This window comes from Dysidea avara, chromosome 2 (assembly GCF_963678975.1).
Source record: "Dysidea avara chromosome 2, odDysAvar1.4, whole genome shotgun sequence".
In the NCBI taxonomy this organism is placed as follows: Eukaryota; Metazoa; Porifera; class Demospongiae; order Dictyoceratida; family Dysideidae; genus Dysidea; species Dysidea avara.
The window spans coordinates 5,664,973-5,682,676 of NC_089273.1; the positions used below are offsets into that span (position 1 = coordinate 5,664,973).

Below are 17,704 nucleotides of genomic sequence, written 5' to 3' on the forward strand. Positions count from 1 at the left end.
AGGTACCTTTTCCACACATTTGACATACCAGCAAACAAAATGATGTAACACTTGACTCCTTATACTGTTTAACTTGCTCTAAGCATCAAAATGTAGCTAGATACTGTAGCTACATTCATTGAAACTTTCAAGCAATTATATGTCATGATTAAAAAGTTATGAAGCTTTAAAGTTCAAAATATGGGTCAAATTTTGTGTGTGAAAAAGGTACCTTTTCGCAAATCCGGTCACATATATACTTGTAAAGATATTTTGCCTTTAGAATGGTTTATCATATACCTAGAATATTCAGTGGTTTCAATTTTTTATAAGACCATTGTACATGTCATTATACGAGCTATAGTTGTTTCACTAGTATTTATACATGTACAGAATATTATTACTTACATCAGAATTCAATGAATTCTCAATTCTGTAGAATCTTTCTCTACTCTGCAAAAAAAAAAAAAAAAAAAAAGAATCTGTATAAGATTAAAACACCACAACAGAGACATACTAAACATTTGAACATGAAATATGAAATTCAACATTTTAATATTTGGTATCCAAAAATCTATTTGTGTACGTGGATTGGAAAATTAATGGATGGGTGTTTTGTCATGACATATACATAGTTAACATTACTATATATAACAGCAGTAATAATTGTTTGTGGGAGACTTGGATAATGATGTGGCATTGATGATGTAAGACCCACCATGTGGCAGTATGTACTATTAAGGTGGCCGGGTGATCACTAGCTTATTGACTGTGAGAAAATAAAGAAAAGCAAGTCTCCAACAGCCATGTGAACACAGCTATTTCTGTCAAGTAAACCAGCTCTAAGATACTTACCACTGCACTTGAGTCTGTGTAGGAAAACAAGCCTATGACAGAACTAGTAGCTTGCAGGAGATGTGCAGATAAAGGCCGTGATCTTAAAGTTACACGATTCTGACATCGCTAAGTACCCAGTGCTCTTACCACTTGGCTATGTTGCTTTGGGAAAGTTTACCAGTAATCTTATAGTAGAGGGGTAGCTATTTATACATTGATAGGTGCATAACAACACATTGGGCTGATTGTAATGGATCTATCATTTGTAAACTCCATTTCTGGCTAAATAGGGGAAGTATGGGTGGGGGTGGGAGGGGGTATTTTAGAGCGAAGCTCAGGCTTTTGATTCAGGGATTAAATAACTCATGTGTATATTCATGAGTACAAACTGGCCATCTAGGTTACAAGTCTTCGGCTTTGAGCTTGTAGCTATCATTTTATTATGATGGTTATGCACCTATCACTGTTAAGCCCTTACTCCCATCCCATTCCAGTGTTGGAAGAGTAAAAGCCCCCACTACTGGGGATAGGGGTTTGTCTAATCCCCTGTGATTCCCCCACTAATCCCTGTCATAGTCGACAGATATCATGTGTACAAATTTGTGCAGGTAATGAGGTAATAATGATCCAGTGGCGGATTCAGGGGGGGCGTGCTCCCCCCCTCCTCCTTCATCTCTTTCAGAAAAAAAATTCATACAAGATCAAGATACTCTAATAGAACAGTCACTCTAAAAAAGCAGTCAGTGGGGTAGTGTAGCTTAACCTAGTCTCGCGTGGCCAGACCGCTTTTTTCCGTATATTGGGTGGGGAAAAAAGGGTCTGGTGCAACTCCAATAGCAGTTTACTTCTGAGCCGTCCCCAGGCGCTGGGGACGCTAATTGGATAACTTTGGCCGTAAAGGAGGTGCGAATGATGTGTAGCCTATTGCCTATGGTGACGTTGCAATAGCTATTTGCGCGCGCCTAGTTTCTCTCCAGCAGCTTGTTTTGCTGAACGCGAGTTGGCTTAACGCTATGGTTGCGCAGAGGATACGGGAGGATGAGTTCGCTAGAGGTTCGGATACAAGTAAAATGTGTATTTATTTCATTTCATTGTTTTCCAGGGCCCGTCATCGTCGTCTGGAAGACACTGTTGTCTTTGTTGCTGTGACCTAGCTACGTGCAAAGGGAAGAATCATCATAAACGACTGGGGTCTTGTGAAAATGAGCTAGTAAAGAAGCTCCAGGAATGCCTTCTACAATTCTGCAACCGTGACATTCAGAGTTTCAATGAGTTTAATGATGATTCAATTCTTTGTTATGAGTGCCGGCATACAGACATTGAATAAACTAGTTCAGGCTGATAAAGAAGTCATGCATTTTAAACAGATAGTGTCGAGATACTTACAAAGATTTACTAATGACAACATCTCTCATAAACGTCCACAGCCATCAGAGCCACACACTCCTCAGCTGGCTAAAAGACGTAAACCTCAACCAAAAAGAGTACTTCATTCACCATCAGCCGTTTCGGTATGTAATAAATGTATCTTACAATGGTATAGTTTCTGGTTGCTTGATGCATTTTATTGACTAATCAGTGTCAGACTAGACATACTTAAAATAATATAGAATCACATGAACTGAGTTTACTATTTGGTACGTGCATTTCTTAGCACACCACAGTATAGCTAAGTGCTTTAATCAACTGATTTTCAATGCAAGTATATACATGTATTTAATATGCTTGTGAGGCACACATTTGTTATGCTAGTATAGGGGGTAAGTATGTTCATATGTTTTATAGGTAATCATTGGAGACAAACGTTATAATTTGACTCCTAACAGAACTACTGCAGTGAAACGTATTACTTGGAGGAATTACACTACTTTTAGCAAAACAATTGTGAAGTTACATAGTGGAAAAATCATAAAGTCATTGAGTTGTATCATAAAAAGTCAATTCAATAGTATATGCTCTGACCAGCACGAATCAATTCTAAGAGGTACTCCTGAAGCTATCAAAACATTTTCATGGAGTAAAATGTGGGATGAGATGCAGCAACATTTACCAACATTGGTATCACTTATAACTTCCATCACTCCAGGGAACAACCAGCATCTAGTCTGTACCATTATTTCCATGCTCTTGAAAAAGAGGCATCAAAGAATGGGGTTACTGCAAAAGGTTATGTCTTCTTTGTTCTATGCAAATGGAGTACACAAGCAGGTAATATACAACACATGCATGCTTTAAATTTTTGTTAGTTTCAGAATCATGTATGCTATTTTCAGAGGATTTAAAAACCTGTCAATATTTACCTGCGCCTTGGTAATTACTGATATCACCTCAGGTTTTTAAGTCTTCGAGGATGCTTATTACGTGTGCCTAACAATTATTAAGACACAAAGTCAAGAATCATTAATGTTGATTTTGTAACTATGCAACTCCTAAATCATGCACAATAATATTCATGAGAAATCCATTATCAAATTCAATTATGCATGCAATTGCTCCATTTTCATTTGTGACATGACCATGGACTTTAGGTCTTGGCATGATAAGATAGTATATCCTTTTGTACAACCCTGCAGCTGTCATTTCAACTCAGTTTTAAGTACTGTCTGATTGATTGATACTTTATTACATTATGAGTACACCTTAGCTATATTTTTGGACCTACTTGACGTAACTACTATAATGAGGTGGTCTTATTTTAGAGGCGGTCTTATTATAGAGGTGGTCTTATTATAGAGGTGGTCTTTGTTAAGAGGTACCTATTAATATGAAGTTTTGACCAATTTTAGTTTTTCAGTTTCAGTTTTTCCGTTTCAGTTTTTCCGTTTCAGTTTTTCAGTTTCAGTTTCAGTTTCAGTTTTCAATTTCCACTGTTTCCAATGTCCCTATTTTCAGCATTAATTTTGACAAGAGTTTTTAATTCTGTGGAGTATGTACTGGAAGTGGGAAAGTAGACTGTGGAATGTTAACAATAGACCTTTGGTAATCCATAGGACCATGTGACTTCAAGCTTGTATGAGTTATTCTCAAAGTAGAGATCAGGGTTTTACTAACCTACATACCATAAACTGAATCTCTTAACTTACTTTCTCCTACTACAGCACTATGCTAGTGGAGGTTGGATTGGGTGGGTAAACACAACTAAGCTGCTTTCACTATTGTGCAGACCTGCCTAACTGGTTCTATGCCCTACTCAGTTATTGCATTATTTGTTGTTTGTTGACACCTTCCCATGGGTCTAATGCATAGCATGCATATTTGTACCCCTAGCAACTAGTGAACAACCATCACCCTATAGCTACAAATACCCAAGTTAAACTTCGTTAAACTTGTACAACTTAATTTCTATATGGTGACTATTGTATAGTCATGGAAATCCATAATATGTGATTGGGGCTGTGAAAACAGGGCATGCATGTGGGCACTCAACTTTGCCTACTTTACAAACCTACATGATTCATAACTTATGTTATGATCATACAGGTTTCCGTTCTTATTAAATGGCTACCTAAATGGAATTTTAATGCAAGTTACATAATGCAGATAATGTATTCAAGTAATAAAGTATAACCTGTTATGTATAGTTTGTGTTCACATGCCCAGTTTTCGTGGGTTCAGTCCTAATCACTATTAGCTATATATATTTTAATGGAATTTGAAAATGCTTGATTAAAGAAACTCCTACACATTTTACATGCTAAATTAGTCTTAGAAAAAGTAAAATTCAGTCAGTCTAGTGAATAGACACCACCCTGGTTTCTCTGTAGTGAATAATAATGAAAACTGGCTGAAGCGGTGAAAATTAAAAACTTGGTGTATTTTAATAATATTGTTACAGTATCATACACTTCAATTCCTGCCCTCTTGTTATAGATATATAACTGCTTACATCCTTTGATGCTGTGTCAGTCACACAGAGGTACTCTTTATATGATTGATAGGCTTGTGAAGGATTTTGATAGTCTACCAAAGTTGTATTTAATAGATTGTATACAGATAGAAGAATCACAAGTCTGTATAACACAAATACCTATCAAATTTGTAGTACTGTAAATATTATCTCATGTAGGATCCGAATCAGTATAATCATTTAGTTGGTTATTCTTCAAAAAGTGACAGTACTGATTCACCATCTTTTAGTCCATTCAGTACTCTACTGGTATATCCACACCAAGTACAAGTCAAATTAGTCTATTGTTTGATGAAGACAGAATGAAGAAAGTTTTAATGAAGAAGAGAGTTCGGATGAGCAAAATGATATCATGGTATCTGACACTGTACATACTGATCCGTCTCAACTACCTACTGTGGAAGAACTCTCTGCTACAATCAAGGAATTATCTGACACACTAGTTAACATTTCTGCTAATGCCCCTTTTGAACCAAGTGCTAATGAATTGCCAACTATGAGTGAGTTGTCCACTACAATACAAGAGTTATCCTCTACAGTCCTACAAATGTCAACTAGCAACTTATCTACTTCTGATGTTCCTGTAACACAAGCCATTCAATCTTCCATGGTTGATGCTCAACCTGAATTTGCTCAGCCCACATCTTCATCAGAAACCACTAATTGGTGTGGTTTTAAACTAGTTGGAGATAATATTTTTAAGAATTTCCGTAGATCTTTCCATCGCCATGATAAGAAGATCATTTCCATGCATACGTTTCATTTCTATGCGGTAAAGGATCGTGTATATCTGTCATCATTATCAGACTTTAAACCTACTCCTGCTACTGTTGATGTATCCAAACTGTTGATCAATAAAGCTGATGTAAATCAATTGAATAAAGAAGTCATCGTGCTTTTGTCAAGGTAGGTTACGTGAACACAAGGAAACTAGTCACTAGAGCTAATTTTATTCCATAATAAGTAAATGGTTGCCTTAGGCAGATCGATTACCGTATTTGCTTGGTTAAACACAGCACCTTTAATAGTACTGTAGCTGCACTTGAGTAGTGCACAGATTGATTTTGAAAGTAACATACTTTTTTTAGCATCAAACAGTGGTCAAATTCAAAATTTAATACTCACTGCATCAATTTTTGGAACTAAGGTAATAAATGCTGCGGTGTTTAACCAAGTAAATACAGTTCTCACTACATTATAAATTCAAATTGGTAGAGAGGTGGCCTTTCTATACTGTTGGCTGCTTAGACAAGCTCCAATGGATAGAAAACTTAATATTTATACATCCCCTGTATGTAGAATCTTAGTCAAACATTTCAAGATTTACTCAAGTCAAGCTAAAGATCTGGAATGGCACATACACAGCAAATACTCAAGGGAAATGTCTCAAGAGTCAGAAGTGGTATGCAATTTTGTAGCTAGTACAGATTTTTATTTCCGTAATAGGTGCCCCTTGGAGTACTGCAACGGAATGAGAATAAGCTTGATGAAATGTGTGACATCATGGGAAAACTGCATGATTATGTTCCAGCTAGAGATGTGAAACAGTGGTACGATATGTTTGAGGATGGCCATGCTATTGAGGAAATGTTCCATCAGATATTGTTTGGGGGTGATCAGCTAACAGTAGCACGAGCCAGAGGAAATGTAGCCATACGATCAGATCATCATTCCGATATATGCTCAAGGACAGATCGTTTAGAGGGCCTTTTGCCAGTGTGTGAAGATTGGCATGCAAAACAATGCCTTCTTAAGGTAATGATGTTTTGTGTATTAATTCAATTATCATCAGAGTCAATTTTTACTGCCTGACATAGGCCATTTATTAGGCAAATATCATGTATGGCCGACCATAATGGAACCTGCCTGACAAAATGTCAGATCAAAATAGAAGAAAGTTGTAGAGTTTTTATAGTGAAGTATTGTCAATAATAGCAAACACAATTTGACAACAATGATTGTATTATTATTGTCACTCTATTCTGTCAATGTATTGTAAAGATTTCCCTATTATGACGAATTGTGTAAACAGTAGCATATCAATGTCAGGTAATGCTTTAGGTTGCCTGACATTTTCTCTGGGATTTGAAAAAAATTATAATTGTCTCTGATTATCATGCACTGTATTACATTTGTACCTTGGTTTTCATAGGCCATTTGGAAGCACTTCTACAAGAAAATTTCATCAGCTGAAAAGGGAATTTTAGCCCAGTTGAAGGTATTGTTAAATTGTGGAGCATCGCTTGACCCTGAAGCCAATATGAAAGGGTGCGAGGACTTCCTGACCATTATACTACATGCTCATGTTACTTCTGCTGCAAAAATGATATTGGCTAAACAGAAGTATGATGATGTGATGGATTTGGCTAAAGCCATATTAGAAAATTACACTTTCTATGACCCATCAAAAAAAATTCCCAGGGATGACAAGATACACCTATATGCTACCCAACTGATCACACTTCTGCTGTTCTGGCATGCATTTAATGATGCAGTCAGTGAAGGTGATGGTGACCGTGTGATTGACTACTGGAAGTTTTTGTTAGTCATATTTCGAGTCAAAGGCCACCGGAATTATTGCAAAGAAGCAATAACAATGTTATCACAATATCACTGCCTTCTATCTGAATGCAAAGCAGCACAGCTTAAGTGGAGTAGATTTATAAACACTAAAGGTAGAAGTGGTACTAATATATCTTGTGATATACATTTAGAACATTTGAATAAGCGGCTAAAGGGACTCATCCGTGGTTTACATTCCAATGCAATCACCAAACTGGGCAACTCCCTATATCCAAGTAATGCTATCAGTCGTGCAGCTCAGTCAATTGGTGTGCTACATTATATCTGTGATAACTTTGAGGAGCAAAATGACATTGAAGCTAGGAGAGGCCGATAAGCACAACCCACCTAACTTCGTGAAAGATGTTGAGATCGTGGAAGAGGTATTAATAGAAATGGAAGTTTTCGATGTTAAAGCCAAACGCAAACATCGGTCATTCCCAAATTTCAATGCAATTTTACAGCAATGTCCTTCAAATCAGTTGAAGATATGGATACAAGACAGGATTAAAACATACCAAATGTAAACAATTAAATATGCACACAGAAAATATGAACTATTGTTACATCAATCCAGAACATTTTTCACAGTCACAAGACAAAGTACGCATGTCACAGCATGCACATTTTTTAGCCTCTTTATGTTCATACGTAATAAAAGATTCAAATAGTTTTTTTTCGTCTACAACTATCTTTGTTCTCACAGTAAGATTTCATCTTCTGTTGAACATTATAACCTTTGCTTGTAATTAAAACTGCATAAGAACTCTTCCCATCCCTGCCAGCTCTTCCAATCTCTTGAAGATTTTGTTCCACATCATCACTTGGAACTCCCCAATGGTATATTTGATGTATATCAGGAATATCTATTCCCATGCTGAATGCTGTTGTAGCAATCAGCACACGAAGAATTGATTTATCACTTCTGAATATCTGCATGACCAATTCTTTCATTGATGACTTAGATGCTCTAGTATACATAGTAACCAATCGATACTCTAAGAGATTGGGATACCCTGGTGGTTCAGACTTAGCCCTTCCCAGCTTTTTAATGATAGCATCATACAGCTTAGGACAGTCTTGACAACTCCGACAAAACACCACAGTTTTAGGATAAGAAAGCCTGTCCTTTTCTAATCCTTCACAAATGATGTCGACTACAGAATCAAGTGTCTTGGTTGGTAACACTGAAAGATTTATGTTAGGCCTGTTTGGAGACACTCCAATGACAATTGGTTCCTGCAGGGACAATCTCTCTTTAACAATTTCAAAGGTACTAAGTGTGGCAGTGGCTGTGAGTGCCATTATATTCACATTGCCAGGTACAATACTGCAAAGTTCACCAAGAGAAGCATATGCTGTTCTGAAGTCATCTTCCCTGAATAAAGTAGAGTAAATATGAAACGATTTGACAATTATGACCATGCATACCATGTTTTAATGCAATGTGCCTCATCGACAACTATTCCTACCAAATTATCTTTGTACTGTTGTTCTCAGTATATGTCGATAGTGCGGATTACAAATAATGTTTTCTGGGCTTATGTACGGTAGTTGCATTTCTCCATTAACCACCCTTCTCCATGCTGTTGTATCCTTCTGACTCTCACCAACATACTCAGCTCGTATACCAGCTGCCGTAAACTTGGCCTGCTGCTCTATCATGATAGCATTCAATGGGCTTATGCATACAATTAGGCCAATGAAACTTGATTAGCAGTTTCGCGTCATCGCCCGCATGCTTTTGATACACCCGCATGGAATTTCATTATTGGTAGTCCAGATCGAAATACTCTAATAGAACAGTCACTTTTACTCTAATAGAGCAATCAGCTATACTCTAATGGAAAAATCACTTGTTATAGATTAGTAACGTACTTTAGCTATTTAATGCAAGAGTATAGTCAGTGTAGATCTCACTGTTTTTTGGCAGAAATCTTCATGTTTGCATGTGTGTTGTGCTTTTGGAAAAATAATGAATAATGAATAATAACCGCCCGCCCGAATCAAATTTTCAAAAATCTGAGCGAGAAACTGGCAATCAAGTTTCATTGGCCTTATGCTGCCAGTTTTTCCTATGATCAGGGATATAGACGAAATTCGATAGTAACCACTGTACCTCTCATCTTATCAAACATTGAAGGCAGCATGGCGTATATAAGGGATTTGCCGTATCCAGTTGGCAGTGAAACGAATACATCGTGACCGGAACAAAAACTTGAGATGGCTTCGATTTGTTTCTCTTTTAAATGTATCTTAATTTGGTCCGATGTCTGTTTTAAAGCGTCGTTAAAGTTCATCACTTCCAGTTTGGAGAAGCCAACTAGCTCTGTCGAAGACAAACAAACAAGCCGGCTAGAATGTCGCAACGTCACCATTGGCAATGCTATACGTCATTCGCACCGGCCTCTTTTGCGGCCAAAGTTATCCAATTAGCGTCCCCAGCGCCTGGGGATGGCTCAGAAGTAAACTGCTATTGGAGTTGCACCAGACCCTTTTTTCCCCACCCAATATACGGAAAAAAAGCGGTCTGGCCACGCGAGACTAAGCTTAACCATGAAGCTATGAATAAGGATCTGAATAAGAATCTTTATATACTTTATAGAAATACATTTGGTAAAGGGCAGCCATTATTGCTGTGACCTTTTTTTTGCCTTCAACTTTTCAGCAAAGTGTACCCCCCCCCCCCCCGCTTTCAAACTCTAGATCCGCCCCTGTGATCATTCACTGTGTTGGTAGGAAAGTACGCACACACTACCTAGTAGCTAGCTACACAAATAAGTTAGTTATGCACCTATCAATGTCAAGCCCCACCCCACCCAGTATGGGCTATGTGGGGTGTTAGGAGGGGGTTTGAACTTAAATTTTTCCCCCAGGGGTGGGGAATTTGAACAAGCACTCTATAGTAGCATAGATCCTTTACAGTAGTTTTATAAGTGAAGTGCGAGAGAACACGTGATAAAACTGCTGCACTTCGTTTACTTTGTCACTGTGGCTTCTGTTTTTACAACACGTTGGTTGTCAAATCCCCTTCCTATCCCCACCTCAAAATCCCCTTCCTATCCCCACCTCATAGGGTGGGACTATGTGGGGATTTGACCTGATAATTCACCCCCAGGTAGGGGAATTTGACTTTCCACTTGATCAAATCCCCACTATATCCCTACCCTCCCCGTACTGGGGGGTGGGGCTTAACATTGATAGGTGCATTACTGAGAAGTTATCCATAGATCACCAGCTGTGAGGTAGCTAATCGTGTTATTAGTCTAGTGAGGGTCCACTGTAGTAGCCACATGGTACTCCGTGGTCAGGTCTCTGTCAAGTATCGAGTTCACCATTCTGCGGCGCGTAATTTTAATACTGAATCAGTGAATGCTGAGATAAATGCACATACAAATAAACAACGTAAATTTATGTACATTACAATCTAATCCAAAACTGCCAAGCTGTAAAAAAAGAGTGCGGCCCTGAGAAAGGCTATGGTGAAAAAAGATGTGAAATCCAAGGTGGCGGTCAAGAAATGGCTGTGATGGTAGGTTAATGGTAAAAATTTTAAAAACGACAAGTCAGGCGAATTTTGTGCCAAGACCAAGCGGCACCAAATTCACCTGAATTGTTGTTATTAAAAATTTTACCATTAATCTACCATCACAGCCATTTCTTGGCCGCCACCTTGGATTTCACATCTTTTTTCACCATAGCCTTTCTGAGGGCCGCACTCTTTTTTTACAGCTTGGCTGTTTTGGATTAGATTTCACTTCTTTTTGTATTTGTATACCCCAAAGCTGGCCTATGGCCAGCTTTAGGGCTTTTTAACCTGTCATTTTTTCTTTACTACAGGAAGAAGAAAAGATGAAGCAGGGTGATTTCTTTGTAGCTAACCTCTCTGCAAAATGGTCCTTCTAGCTGATCTCTCTACCGGATGACTTGTTTGTAGCTGAACTCTCTACAGGGTGATTTGTTTGTAGCTGAACTCTCTACAAGGTGACTTCTTCTAGCTGATCTTTCTACAGGGTGATTTGTTTGTAGCTGAATTCTCTACAGGGCAATTTGTTTGCAGCTGAACTCTCTACATGGTAGTTTCTTTGTAGCTGAACTCTCTACAATGTGACTTCTTCTAGCTGAACTCTCTACAGGGTGACTTGTTTCTAGCTGATCTCTCTACATTGTATCTTGTTTCTAGCTGAACTCTCTACAGGGTGATTTGTTTGTAGCTGAACTCTCTACAATGTAACTTCTTCTAGCTGAACTCTCTACAGGGTGACTTGTTTGTAGTTGAACTCTCTACAGGGTGATTTGTTTGTAGCTGAACTCTCTACAAGGTAACTTCTTCTAGCTGATCTTTCTACAGGGTGATTTGTTTGTCTCTACAGGGCAATTTGTTTGTTTGCAGCTGAACTCTCTACATGGTAGTTTTATTGTAGCTGAACTCTCTACAATGTAACTTCTTCTAGCTGAACTCTCTACAGGGTGACTTGTTTCTAGCTGAACTCTCTACAGGGTGATTTGTTTGTAGCTGAACTCTCTACAAGGTAACTTCTTCTATCTGATCTTTCTACAGGGTGATTTGTTTGTAGCTGAATTCTCTACAAGGCAATTTGTTTGCAGTTGAACTCTGTACATGGTAATTTCTTTGTAGCTGAACTCTCTACAATGTAACTTCTTCTAGCTGAACTCTCTACAGGGTGACTTGTTTCTAGCTGAACTCTCTACAGGGTGATTTGTTTGTAGCTGAACTCTCTACAAGGTAACTTCTTCTATCTGATCTTTCTACAGGGTGATTTGTTTGTAGCTGAATTCTCTATAGGAGAATTTGTTTGCAGTTGCACTCTGTACATGGTAATTTCTTTGTAGCTGAACTCTCTACAATGTAACTTTGTCTATATAGCTGAACTCTCTACAGGGTGACTTGTTTCTAGCTGAACTCTCTACAGGGTGATTTGTTTGTAGCTGAACTCTCTACAAGGTAACTTCTTCTATCTGATCTTTCTACAGGGTGATTTGTTTGTAGCTGAATTCTCTACAGGGAAATTTGTTTGCAGTTGAACTCTGTACATGGTAATTTCTTTGTAGCTGAACTCTCTACAATGTAACTTCTTCTAGCTGAACTCTCTACAGGGTGACTTGTTTGTAGCTGATCTCTCTACAATGTAACTTCTTCTAGTTGAACTCTCTACAGGGTGACTTGTTTGTAGCTGAACCCTCTACAGTGTGATTTGTTTGTAGCTGAACTCTCTACAAGGTAACTTCTTCTAGCTGATCTTTCTACAAGGTGATTTGTCTGTAGCTGAATTCTCTACAGGGCAATTTGTTAGCTGCTGAACTCTCTACGTGGTAGTTTCTTTGTAGCTGAACTCTCTACAATGTAACTTCTTTTAGCTGAACTCTCTACAGGGTGACTTGTTTCTAGCTTACCTCTCTACAATGTAACTTCTTCTAGCTGAACTCTCTACAGGGTGACTTGTTTGTAGCTGAACTCTCTAACGGGTGACTTGTTTCTAGCTGATCTCTCTACAGGGTGACTTGTTTCTAGCTGATCTTTCTACAGGGTGTTTTGTTTGTAGCTGAATTCTCTACAGAGCAATTTGTTTGCTGCTGAACTCTCTACATGGTAGTATCTTTGTAGCTGAACTCTCTACAATGTAACTTCTTCTAGCTGAATTCACTACGGGTGACTTGTTTCTAGCTGATCTCTCTACAGGGTGACTTGTTTCTAGCTGAACTCTCTACAGGGTGATTTGTTTGTAGCTGAACTCATTACAAGGTAACTTCTTCTAGCTTATCTTTCTACAGGGTGATTTGTTTGTAGCTGAATTCTCTATAGGGCGATTTGTTTGCAGCTGAACTCTCTACATGGTAGTTTCTTTGTAACTGAACTCTCTACAATGTAACTTCTTCTAGCTGAACTCTCTACAGGGTGATTTGTTTGTAGCTGAACTCTCTACAAGGTAACTTCTTCTAGCTGATCTTTCTACAAGGTGATTTGTCTGTAGCTGATTTCTCTACAGGGCAATTTGTTTGCAGCTGAACTCTCTACAAGGTAACTTCTTCTAGCTGATCTTTCTATAAGGTGATTTGTCTGTAGCTGAATTCTCTACAGGGCAATTTGTTTGCAGCTGAATTCTCTACATGGTAGTTTCTTAGTAGCTGAACTCTCTACAATGTAACTTCTTCTAACTGAACTCTCTATGGGTGACTTGTTTCTAGCTGATCTCTCTACAGGGTGACTTGTTTGTAGCTGAACTCTCTACAGGGTGATTTGTTTGTAGCTGAACTCTCTACAAGGTAACTTCTTCTATCTGATCTTTCTACAGGGTGATTTGTTTGTAGCTGAATTCTCTACAGGGCAATTTGTTTGCAGTTGAACTCTGTACATGGTAATTTCTTTGTAGCTGAACTTTCTACAATGTAACTTCTTCTAGCTGAACTCTGTACAGGGTGACTTGTTTGTAGCAGATCTCTCTACAATGTAACTTCTTCTAGCTGAACTCTCTACAGGGTGACTTGTTTGTAGCTGAACCCTCTACAGGGTGATTTGTTTGTAGCTGAACTCTCTACAAGGTAACTTCTTCTAGCTGATCTTTCTACAAGGTGATTTGTCAGTAGCTGAATTCTCTACAAGGCAATTTGTTTGCTGCTGAACTCTCTACGTGGTAGTTTCTTTGTAGCTGAACTCTCTACAATGTAACTTCTTCTAGCTGAACTCTCTACAGGGTGACTTGTTTCTAGCTGATCTCTCTACAGTGTAACTTGTTTCTAGCTGAACTCTCTACAGGGTGATTTGTTTGTAGCTGAATTCTCTATAGGGCGATTTGTTTGCAGCTGAACTCTCTACATGGTAGTTTCTTTGTAACTGAACTCTCTACAATGTAACTTCTTCCAGCTGAACTCTCTACAGGGTGATTTGTTTGTAGCTCAACTCTCTACAAGGTAACTTATTCTAGCTGAACTCTCTACAGGGTGACTTGTTTCTAGCTGATCTCTCTACAGGGTGACTTGTTTCTAGCTGATCTTTCTACAGGGTGATTTGTTTGTAGCTGAATTCTCTACAGGGCGATTTGTTTTCAGCTGAACTCTCTACAATGTAACTTCTTCTAGCTGAACTCTCTACAGGATGACTTGTTTATAGCTGATCTCTGTACAGGGTGACTTGTTCCTAGCTGAACTCTCTACAGGTGATTTGTTTGCAGCTGAACTCTCTTACATGGTGGTTTCTTTGTAGCTGAACTCTCTACAAAGTGACTTCTTCTAGCTGATCTATCTACAGGATGACTTGTTTCTAACTGAACTCTCTACAGTGTGATCTGTTCATAGCGGAACTTTCTACTGGGTGATTTGTTTGCAGCTAAACTCTTTGCATGATTGTTTCTTTGTAATTGAACTCTCTACAAGGTAACTTCTTCTAGCTGATCTCTCTACAGGGCAATTTGTTTGTAGCTGAATTCTCTACAGGGTAATTTATTTCAGCTGAACTCTCTACATGATGGCTTCTTTGTAGCTGAACTCTCTATTAGGTACCTTCTTCTAGTTGATCTGACTACAGGGTGACTTGTTTGTAGCTGAATTCCCTACAGAATAACTTGCAATGTAATATAACTAAGTAAATTATACATGCAGCTGAATGCTTTATTAGGGTGACTGTTCTATTAGAGTATCTCGATCTCGCATTTGCTGCACGTAGTTGCCTTTCGAATCATAACTCAGTGATTTGTAATGCGATTCTTCTGTACTACTGCAATAACTTTCTATGATGATTATTCCAGCTACATACTGATTTTCAGCTCGTTGCTCTAATAGTTTTTTTGTTCATAAAAATCGATCGCGTAATTTTGACACAGGTTGGGTTTTGTGTCATATCTCCATGGTCTTTATCCCGATTCCTTTCAAACCACAAAAAGGCACTCCTACGATGGTTGCTCCATCTACATATGTGACCCGGTCTGCGAAAAGGGCTCTTATAGCCTTTCCAATTATCCATGTTTGGCTAATCATAACTCCTAATCTACTAAAGCTATCACCATGTAATTGCACCCACAGCTACTGCCAGGTTAGGGTTGTTGAGTGACCAAATTGTAGGCTTGTACCATATTCACCAGTCAAGTTATGGGTTACCATATATATGCAATTGGAAAGGCTATAAGAGCCCTTTTCGCAGACCGGGTCACATATCAATTTTCAACTGATTCCTCCAAGGGGTTTACCCTGTAGGCGTGACAGACCTTCGACCTTATTTTACGCAAATAATCGGTCATAACTCCGTGAATGTTCATTGGATTCCTACCAAAGTTGGTACGGAGATCCGACTTAATGAGCCCATTAAGTGTGCCAAATTTCAGCCCAATCCGAGCACGCATTCGTGTTTTATGGCGAATTTTGCGAAGTGTGCGAAATGAAGATGAAGAAGAAAAAAACGAAGAAATTAAAACGAAATTTTCTTCGCTCGTATCTCGGAAATGGCTGGAGCGATTTTCTTCAAAATTGGCATGTAGACTCCCCTACCTGGGCGGCACGTCTCTAGCAAATTTGGTTCCAATCGGATAAGGAATCACAGAGCTACATAGGGGTTAAAATTGCGTTTCCTTTCTTCCTGTTAATATACTCACGGTGTGGCGCGCCGGCTTCTTGGGCCGCACGACACACTATCGTGTGTCTTGATTTACGGACGACGTCAGACCTGTCAAGTCACACGCACAATCACACGCATCCAACCTTTTCCTCACACCCACAGTCATAATCTCTTGCAGTTCGAAAGTTTCCTCAGCAGTAGGCGCTCCTTGGTGCTAGCAACGAAACCTTCGAGATGTGCATTATTTAGAGTAATAGGTACTGGTGTCATGTGATCCGTAGATTCAAATGTGGATGTTACCACCACGTAGCACGAAGTAATGGGACATAACCAGAAATTATCGGACAGGAGACTTCATAGTTTTGGGTGACCTCAAAATGTCATTATTATACCAGCAGTTTTCTGATAGTTGTCTGAAGTCGAGATTAGTTGCACGTGATGGCGGCATGGGATGGAGAAACGATTGTTGACAGAAATGAATCTGCATTGAAAAGTTCAGAGATGTGTATGAATATATAATTGTACAAGAATTGTTCTCAGTGAATGGGATTATACAAGTGCACAAGAGACCAGCCAGAAAGTACAGTTTATCTAGGTAGGATTAGGCCACTCGAAATAAATTTTCTGTTTCCCATCCACCACCCGCATCTGGCAGTTCTGTCAGCTCTAAATATTCCATTATTCCGTATTCTTCCATTATTTTCTGGATGTTCTTGCATTCTGTAAAGGCTCAATGAAAGCCATCTTGTAACAGTGTCAGCTCACGTATCAGCAATGTTATCAAGTCAGCAAAATTCACGATTTTGTTATTTTTTTCAATTGAACATGCATTAAGCATGGTTTTATGTAGTTTTTATGGCTGTGCCAGAAAAATAATGGCTTGAATGGCTGCCAATCTTATAATGGAAATGGACTGCCCGCTTGCATGCAAATGTGCCTGAGTCCAGGATGGGAAACAGAGAATTTATTTGGAGTGGCCTTTGCTAGTTCAGATACCACACCCAGAATATATTATTTTGCAATATAACCACATGTAGATGTAGCTAGTTACAGAATAGCTAGCCATAGTACAGTGTTAATGTATTGGTTAACAATTTTGCTATAACTAGCACAGGGAAACCATACTGATATAATGACATGGAATCCTAGGGGCGTCTGTATTTAGCGGATCACGGATCACGTGATATGCATGCTCAACTCGATTTTGAGCACTGGGAAATATTTATACCCTAGTGTAACATACAGCATACTGTAGAATTTATATTTTATCCACAGGTAGGAAGCCTGAAGAGATTTCAATCGATACTATATAACTATAATAATTAGAGCGCGCGCGTATTAAAAATTTAACACACTTACAGAGTAAGATTATTTTAATTCACCTTAAAACTGAATCACTGATGTATTCTTTACACCAACACAATACTCAATAGACTAGCTCTGTATTGCAAAAACAAACGACAAAGGATACACGCCAACATATTAGAAGCCTATTCACACGTGAGTGCGCTAGCGTATCCTTTGTCGTTTGTTTTTGCAATACAGAACTAGTCTATTGAATATTGTGTTGGTGTAAAGAATACATCAGTGATTCAGTTTTAAGGTGAATTAAAATAATCTTACTCTGTACGTGTGTTAAATTTTTAATACGCGCGCGCTCTAATTATTATAGTTATATAGTATAGGGTATAAATATTTCCCAGTGCTCAAAATCGAGTTGAGCATGCATATCACGTGATCCGCCGATCCGTGATCCGTTGATCCGTGATCCGCTAAATACAGACGCCCGAATCCTAGCCCACTAGTTATAAATTTGATAGGTGATTGCATGATGTGTCTCCATCATAGATTCA

General features: G+C 38.6%; 1 protein-coding gene across 1 annotated transcript; it reads right to left on the reverse strand.

Moving 5' to 3' along the window:
- Positions 1-7,948: 7,948 nt before the first annotated feature.
- Positions 7,949-16,085, reverse strand: LOC136246383 (probable ATP-dependent DNA helicase RecS). Its single transcript, XM_066037774.1, has 2 exons — positions 15,995-16,085; positions 7,949-8,663 (listed from the first exon to the last, which is right to left on the reverse strand). Exons 1-2 carry the CDS (start codon positions 16,015-16,017, stop codon positions 7,949-7,951), a joined length of 738 nt encoding a protein of 245 aa, XP_065893846.1. The 5' UTR covers positions 16,018-16,085.
- Between the last annotated feature and the right edge of the window lie 1,619 nt (positions 16,086-17,704).

Bases quoted from the DNA above. Each gene is read 5' to 3' on its own strand.
- LOC136246383 (XM_066037774.1), bottom strand. From the start codon at position 16,017: ATGACTGTGGGTGTGAGGAAAAG. The intron at 8,664-15,994 runs GTTGGATGCGTG...TACTTTATTCAG, and splicing joins ACTGTGGGTGTGAGGAAAAG to GGAAGATGACTTCAGAACAG.